This window comes from Apteryx rowi, unplaced genomic scaffold (genome assembly GCF_003343035.1).
Source record: "Apteryx rowi isolate R43461 unplaced genomic scaffold, aptRow1 scaffold_47, whole genome shotgun sequence".
Taxonomy (NCBI): domain Eukaryota; kingdom Metazoa; phylum Chordata; class Aves; order Apterygiformes; family Apterygidae; genus Apteryx; species Apteryx rowi.
In genome coordinates, this window is record NW_020450727.1 from 1092286 (window position 1) to 1100725 (window position 8440).

Genomic DNA, 8440 nt, shown 5'->3' on the forward strand with positions numbered 1-8440 from the left:
TAAGATGTTTTCTATAAGATGTTTTCTATAATGTTTAATAAAAATTTCTGTCTTTATCTTTCAGCTTCACACCGTGGGCTTGCAGCTCTAGCTGTTATAGTAACGTTGGTGATGCTGGCTGCCATCTCCACTTTTTTGTGGTGCCTGTACAAACAGAATAACAGGCTCTTCAGTAGGATACTGTGGGTCAGAAATGCCTATTTTCCTCAGATTAATGCTGACGTTCCTGCTTTGGAAGAAAGCATCCTCATTTCTGATTTTGAGAGAAACGAGAACAATTAATAGTTCAGAAGTACCAGGCAATCACTTCTTCCATATTCCACCAAACTCTATAGTATGGCACATTTTTTGAGCCAGGCACAACCTCGRACCAGCTCATCCTCTCAGGGTTTTGGGTCGCAGGCGAGCTGACAAAGGAAGACAATGAAAATGGCTAAATGCTGCCAGAAGAGCAGGGAGTGGGGAGAAGTAACGGCCACCTGCTCTTTCCCTCCTAGTGAACTCGGTACAGCCACGTTTCTGAAACTTTTCAAGGCGCGCGGTGGGCAGAGAGGAGCGGAGAACCAGAAGCCCCTGCTCAAACCAGCACCGTTCCTTCAAGTGTCCTCGGTGGTCGCCGGTCTGCGCTCCGCTCTCGGGCATCCCGGGGGGCACGTGCTTCCTGGGAAACCTCCACAGGGACCGCCACTGTCTGCTGTGATGGAAAAAAGCAGGGGGTTGCCTTATTCTTGTTCTGCAGGGGTTGAGTGTGCCAGACCCGGTCCTGCCCTGGTGGAGGTGGACAGGCGATCTCGCGCTGGCGGTGATGGTTCAGGCTTAGGCTTGTGGAAACCGGCTTGGACCCTTTTGCTCTGTGGCAGAATTAAGCGAGGATGCACCGGGGAGTCGTGGAGAGATTGGCTCCCCTGGGAAAAGCCAGGAGCTCCGGCTGCTCATTCGCCAAATGACCTGGAACCGCTCACGTGGGCCATCGTGTCCGAGGCCTCAGGGCAGCCGGCGTTTTCTTCTTTTTCCTTCAGGAATGTTTGGGCTTTGGTGTTTTGTTTTTACACATTGCAGAATCTGTTTGTGAGCCAACATTTAAAATTTGGCCCTGAATTTAGGAACCCTGAAACATCTTCCAGGGATTATGGGATAGTTTTTTTCTTAACACTTACTCCTTCTGCAGAAAGAACAAAGTTCTTTTTCAGACAGTGGAATATTGCCAGGTGGTTTTCCAAGCTCGTAGAGAGATGAAGTCACTTCTTATTTGGGAGTTTCAGAGTTTACCTAATTTGGCTCAGCATCCCTACTTGGTGTTACAAAATAAATTAGTCAAGAGATAACAGCATATGGACTTYGTCATCCCGAAGTTAGTATATTCACTGGAGATGCTTCCAGTGTCCTGTTAAAGATTTAACTATGAGATTTCTTGCCTAGTTGATTTTCAGAAATTAAATCCCATCAACTATTTCTAWTCGCAGTTTTAGTCCATATCTGTTTGAAAAAAAGTGTTATTATAAATGTTGCTAAAGTTATGGTAATAAATTGCTTTAGTGTTCACCTACAGTATTTCTGCAAGCAGTGTTAAYGTATAGGTACCTTAATGTACATTTGAGCCCCTGCTTTCAAAAGTTAAGGAAGATACGTGGGAGAGCTGCATTCGCAGTCCCGAAGGGTGGTTGTCTCTCTAGTCAGAGTGCAATAATTCAGTTTAACAGACCACCAGATGGAAATTCTTCACTTTCCGTGGTCGTACTAAGGTGCTAATGGAGGAGTCTTTCATCTGAGAAAGATCCTAGAATATTTTCTCTGTGAAATTTCACTGAAAAATTGTTCTTTAGGATGATGGTTGTGAAAGATCCTGGTTCAGGTCTCTGCATTACCTCAATGACAGTGGTCTAGGACAAAAACACTTACTCTCTGTGTGGGACTCCCACCTCCCTAACTGGTCCTCTAACCATGTTCATGAAAACATCTGAAAGGGTTTTGGGGGATTTTGAGTTTTTTATTGCAGCATGGAAAAACAAATTGTCAGTAATGAAGACTTACCTCAGAAGGGAATTATTGTCCCTTCAGTCATCTCTAAAAGCTGATGTGAAGGGCTGTGTTTATTGTAGGGCTTTTTGTTTGTTTGTTTTAAGATTACTCATTCTCACAATTTTGCAAGAGCATGAAGATGAAGATGCATTTGTGACAATTAAGCTAGCAGGCAAAGCCAACTGAAATTTTTTGCATAGTATATATACACAGGAATGAATGGCTTGCTTTTAGTTACATTTCACATGACTGTGTAGACTGGCTAATTTTAGAAACTTTGGAAAAATTGCCTATTCATGTCATAATTATGCACAAGGCTCTTTTTTTTTTTTTTTTTTTTTTTTTTTTTTTTTTTTAAGTACCTAGTGTATTTCTGTGCTGGTTTACAGAATTTAAAATGTTGTCAAAGAGGCTATAGAGAATTTTGATCCCAGTATAATTTTCAACTTACTGTTTTCAATAACTTTCATGGATGTAGCTATTATAAGTTCTTAATCTGATGTTTTSCATCATGTAAAATATACATAGCTTCTCTGTATATATTTTCTTTAATGGTTTGACCCCATACATTCATCTTCAGTAATGTTTTCAAAGTTTGGTCTTAAGCCTGTAGCTTTATCTATGGGACTGTATGCAAAGTCCACTATTAAACTTTGTGGACTGTAGCTTTTCATCATCATCATGATTTTCAGATCATCTGCTGTTGATATACGTGAACTGTGATAGCTTGTCACCCTCTCTCCTTTCCCCATGAAGATTCCCCCTACTTAAACAATAGTTGCAGGAGCTTAAACCAATGTATCTCCCTTCATCAAATTCACTGACAAGTGTAAATGCTGCCTTTTTACAGTAAGTAGAGTGGGTTGCAGGATGTCTTCTGTTTAAGAGAGTAAGCTCAGAGGACATGTATTTATCAGGCTATAATGCTGTTACCGAGTTATGCATACTTTGTCAGATTTTCATTTTGTGAATGAAGGTGTGTATTTTTTCACAAAACTTGACATAGGCATTTTATCAATTTTCTTTGAAACATTACAATCATTTAATATATTACAATCATTTTAATATATTTGAAAGGCATTTATATAAAAAATAACCCTACTCTACCCTCAAAATAGTGATTATTGGCTAACATTAACTCTGATGTAAATGATCTTATGTTAAGGGAAAAATAGTCGAAGCAGTGTTTTCTTCAGACTTCGCAATAGCTGTGAGGGAATATTTTAAAATCTTTCATCATTTAACTTTTATAATTGCAGGTATTGCAAGAATGTAATCATTGATTGTTTTCTATTCTTTGCTCTGGATTTTTATTACCATTCCTTTCATTTCCTGTAATCATAGGTCTCCTGTCCTATTCCTAATCTGAGAATTTGGTGAATATATTTTCATACCAACCTTGATGATAGTGGCAGTGGGGTTCACTGTATTATTTCAACTGGAAAATTAAAGTGTGACTAGTAACTTTTGGTGCTGCGGTTTGTCTGAGTCTTTCTCCAGGTGTAGTTAGCTGCCAGGCTTTCGTGCCTCGCGACAGCAGCTCCCGGGCTTTGCAGCGGACGAGGCGGCGCGTGCCCTGGGCCCCCGTTCGTTTCTGCTGCGAGCAAGGTGGAAAAGCAGTGACGGCGGTGCGGTAGCTTCYGCTGCAGCGGCAAAGTGTTTGCTGCATCCAAGAACTGGGTTCACCAGAGCAAGAGAATCAGGTGAAGGCTGTGTTTTCCTGGGCCGTGCCAGCCCCTTTGAATCGCTAAGCGAGAGGGAAGTATTGGATATTTTCACACCCCTCGCTTGCTTTGGGGAGGGAGGGGTATCCCTGCCAGAGAGAGATGCATTCAGGCCAATGTATGACACGGTTTTGTCTCCCACAAATTAGGATTTGGCAAAAAATCCATGTGCTTATGTTTGCAGACTGTGCTCCAGAGGAGAACGTGTCCGTTGGCCCCATTAGCAGTTTTGCAGCACCTCTGTGAGGGAGAGGGATGCCCGACTCGGCCGTCGCGTCCCGGCTGGACGGTGGGTGCAAGGGGGACGCCTGGACCCCTAAGCAAGGCTCAGTCGGGGACTCCACTGGATGCCACGCTGCCCTCCTTTGCTCGGGGTCCTTCTCCCTTTTTCTCTCCCTCTTCCTCCCTCCTGCACGCTCGCACTTGCCAGCCACAAATATATGGTGGCTGCGGTGCTGCTTTAAATCTGCGCAGCATGGTCTGCAGAAGCGTAAGGAAGGAGAAAGGTTTTGCACACTGCGTATGGCTTGACAAGACCCGCTCTGGGGAGTATCCTGGCTCTCCCACCCTGTTCCCAGGGCACCAGCACACAAATTCCCGTTAATTAGCCCCCGTTTTTTTCCTTCCATCTTGTCACCCCTCCCTTAATGTAGTAACACGCATCCTCAGTTTCTTGTAATAATAAACCATCTGAAATGAAATCCATGGCATACCCTTGCTCCAGGCCACTTTATATATAAGGAGAAATTTTTGTTTACAAGCTGAATTGAACATGTTCAGCAACAAGTTTCTAAATCCTCAGCTCCAGAAAGAGAGAGGCCTGTTCTGGAGCTGGGATGTCATTTCCTTGGCAATCAGTGCAATATCGGGCCAGCCCTGATCTCTCACGGTCTGATGCAGCCCCCATGTGTAAGTAACTGTCAGGAGAAGATTCACCAGCATTATACTGTTTTAAAATGGTATGAATCAACACAGAGCTTTGTGCTTGGAAATTCAGTCAGTCTCGGTGTGGCCAGTAGATGGTAGTGGTACACACAAAGCTGACAAAATTAAGTGTCTGCAAAGAGAAAGAATCGTAGGGATCTGCTCCTGATCACTTTGAAGGTGAATTAAATGAGTAGCAAAACTCCCAAGTCGCAGGGCTCTGCAAATATCAGTGTCGCTTCTTAAACATGGCCGCAATATTACAAGACTGTTTCTTGATAACTTTTCAAGTCTCAAAAGTCATTCGCATTCTGTATTAAAATGGAACATAAATGGCTCTAAAACACAGAATGCATTAAAATACTCAGCTAGAAGGGGATAATTCAAGTCTTTTAGTTGGTGAGTAATTTTTGTTTTGTTTGGTGAGTGATGGGAAAATYCACCTGGGTTCCTGAGCATTAAATAAATAAATACACATATCATTGTGATACGTTTTGGTTCTGATCAACCCAAGGGTAATTCACAGAACATATTCCAGCCAGCTCCCTTCATTATAAATGCATTTTGTTTTTATGCTTTATTTCTTAACTGTTTCAGTGCAGGCATTTACTTACTAAACTGTTATGTGGGAAAAGGAAGATGAAGACGTGGAAAAAAAAATCATTAGACTTTTTTAATCCATTGCATAAGTAGCTACTGCACTGCTGAAAGCAGATTTTTTTTTTCTTTCCCTCAAATAATTCCATAAGGAGCTCAGACCTTAAATGTTGCTGATCCCTTTCCATATCCATTACCTTTATGCAGAAATTGACTGTGATCTGGATTCTGATCTTAGAAGCTTAACCATAAAAAAGGCATTGAAAAACACTGTGCAGCAAAGCCTGACTTTGGAGTCTTACTTTTTATAATCTTGTTTCCTTACACTGCGGTTTTTCTATCCTTTCCTGATCCTTCTATGATGAAGCAACTACGATTGTTTAAGGAAGTATGCTGGACCCTGTGTGCTGGAGTGCTTGCAAGCAACACCATGGTAATTTATAACCAGGAAATCAGTTCTGAACTGCAATCATATCCAAAAGAGCACAGCTAGATAATAGCAAGAATCCTTCTGCTACTATTTTCCTTTATTACTGTGAAAAATGCTTATTTTTGTTCTTTGAGCTGTTGCTATTGTAACAAATTCTAAGCTTTTTTTAAACGTGCAACCTCAACCTACACAATAAATCTCTACTGTTGAAATAAATGCTTCAAAACAGTATCTTAGTGAAACAATAGCTAAACTTGTAGGTACAAGATAAATCTGGAAATGTGTAATGGGCTGTCAGTTCCCCTCCTCTGCATGTGAGCACAGGAAAATATGCAAGACGCTTTCTGTGAATCAGGCACGCCAAGGTCTAATGAACAACCTGCTCTCTGCTCGTGGTGTTTGGTCGCTACGTACTTTAAGGCCATCCCCAACAGCTCGGTAACTGATAGAATACAATGGCTGTGACAGAATTAAATGCCTCAGGCTGTACTTACACAGTCATCTGAAAACCAAAATTATGCCTGTATCTTTTCAGATTTTTATAAATGGATGCTTATCTTAAGAAACTGAAAGGTTCCTTTCATGCTGCACAAAAAATTCTCCGCAATTTTTCTGTATTCTTTTTTTAGTGAATACTAAAAATTATCCCATCAAGTAGGTAGCTCTGAAGCTATTTATGCAGGTTACTGTTCTGAAGCRTGATCTTAGGCCTTTGAACCTGGTAATAACCTGACTAAAGCTGCTTTGTCATTTCCTCCTGCTGTAAACTTTGCGTGCACTTAGGTGAGAAGTGCCTGGAAAGCCCTTGCTGGAAGCCAAATGCGAGCTTGCGCGGAGGAGATAAAAGCCGAAGGAAAGACAGACTCTACCTAGTCAGCAGCTTTGGGCTGCGTGGCTTCGCTAATGCTTGCTTTGGCACCGCGTCCCAGAGCTTGATTTTTTTCAGGGTCATTCAGGTATGCAAGCACAATCCCTAACATTGGATGTTGCCAATGAGATGGAGTTCATAAACTTTTAGTATAAAGGAAAAGAATATTCTAAGTTAATTCGATATGGCCCTAGCACAACTGACGCATAACTCTGCTTTATTTGTACTTTTTTTTTTTTTGTGAAGTTTCTCCTAATCCTAGTGTACTTGCCTGTTATTTATCTGAAACCTGACGCCTACCTAAATGCTTACATGACCTAAGCATTTTATTTTCTAGTATTCAAAATTCAGTAATATCAGAAGCATTTCCTAAAAGGTAAGAATGTGTCTGTTGTCACATATCATGTCCTTTTAGTCCTATGAGATGAAAACAATGTTCAGAGGCAAATTGAATTACTTTAAAAAAATTGTTTCAAAAGCAGATTTTGAAGATGGAGTTGTGCATATGGAGCACACTGGGGGTCTAAAAGCTATAAGGTACCTTTCAGTTAAACATGGAGATGCATCAAAGCGGCTCCTGGAGGCTGTTCCTCTGGAAGGAACAGATGAATAAAATACCTACAAAAACAGCAGCTGCCTTAATCTTTTAAATAATTATAGTAAAAATAGACTGGCTGTTCCCCCCATGCTACACCCAGGAATGCAGCTGAAATGTTGGCTTTATCACTGCATGCTTCTGGAGTGCTTTGCATGGATGAACCTGGCACTTCTGGACCACTAGCACCATGTGTCTGTGCCAGGTATAGTCAATTATGGAAGAAGGAAGGAAAGGCAACTTGGGCTGCTTTCTCCATCCTGTCCTGTATCCTCCCATGAGCTCCCAGAATCTAGTCTGGGTTGATGATTTGGATTTTAACTATTGCTATTTGCAAACAAACTTGCTCCTTGCCTGATAGAAAGAATGTAAAGTGGATGTGGGCTAAGTTTCTGTCGTTCCTAAGGAAGCTTGCCTACCTGCTCTGATCTGGCACAAAGCCAAGCCAGAGGAARGGAAAGATGAAGGGAAGATCTGATCACTGCTGAAAGCAGTAGTATAAAGAGAACGGATCAGTTCTTCTTGTTAGTTGGGAAGACTAGAACAAGAAGTAACTGACTGAAACCACAGCAGGGAAAATGTTATAACCATGGGAATAGCTAGACAGAACACTAAGCAGTCAACAAAAGTGGTAGGATCACTCTCAGGAGCAGTGTGCACTGCTAAATTTGATAACTGTGATTTAGAAGTAAACAAATCAATCCACTACCACTGCTGGGGAATAGATTTAAAACACTGCTGGATGTCCCTTTCAGTTCTGATCAGACAATCCTGATCTGAAAACTGTGTGTGTGTGTGCATGTGTGTGTGTGACCATTGATGCATCATTAGCCTTCTTGCCCAAACTTTCTGGCCCACACAAGTGTTCAACAGCCAGATTTAGGATCTCTGTGGCCACAAATTCCATGCAATTTGGATAAGGAAAACACCTCCAGTTAAATTTGTGGTCTGCCTCAGGACAGAAATAGCCAGTTCTGAAATGAGTAAGGCTGAATCATCCAACGATCTACTACATCAGCCAGTGGGACATAACCTGCCCTATGTACCTAAAATCCAGGTCCAGGATAGAGGAAGACACTTCCTTAGAAGTCAATGGCATAATCAAGTGAAGGCCCAGAATCAGCACATGAAGAGTACAAGAATGAAAGGATACATGCAAAAAAGCCTACTGTCTCTTCATCTTTTTCCGCAGTGAAGTCACAGACCCAGGTGATGGCATGCCTGAGGATCTGTTTGTTTGGGCTGTTCAGGACTTTGAAGAGACCTCTGTAATGCACCTCGGC

At 41.8% G+C, this 8440-nt stretch overlaps 1 protein-coding gene across 1 annotated transcript in view; it reads left to right on the forward strand.

Annotated features, from left to right (window-relative positions):
* PLA2R1 (phospholipase A2 receptor 1) overlaps window positions 1-3488 on the forward strand; it is a 43202-nt gene extending 39714 nt beyond the window's left edge. Inside the window, exon 29 of the mRNA XM_026077979.1 lies at window positions 65-3488. Coding sequence (XP_025933764.1) covers window positions 65-282 — 218 coding nt within the window. The 3' untranslated portion in view covers window positions 283-3488. The remainder of the gene's footprint in view (window positions 1-64) is intronic.
* The last annotated feature ends 4952 nt before the right edge of the window (window positions 3489-8440 follow it).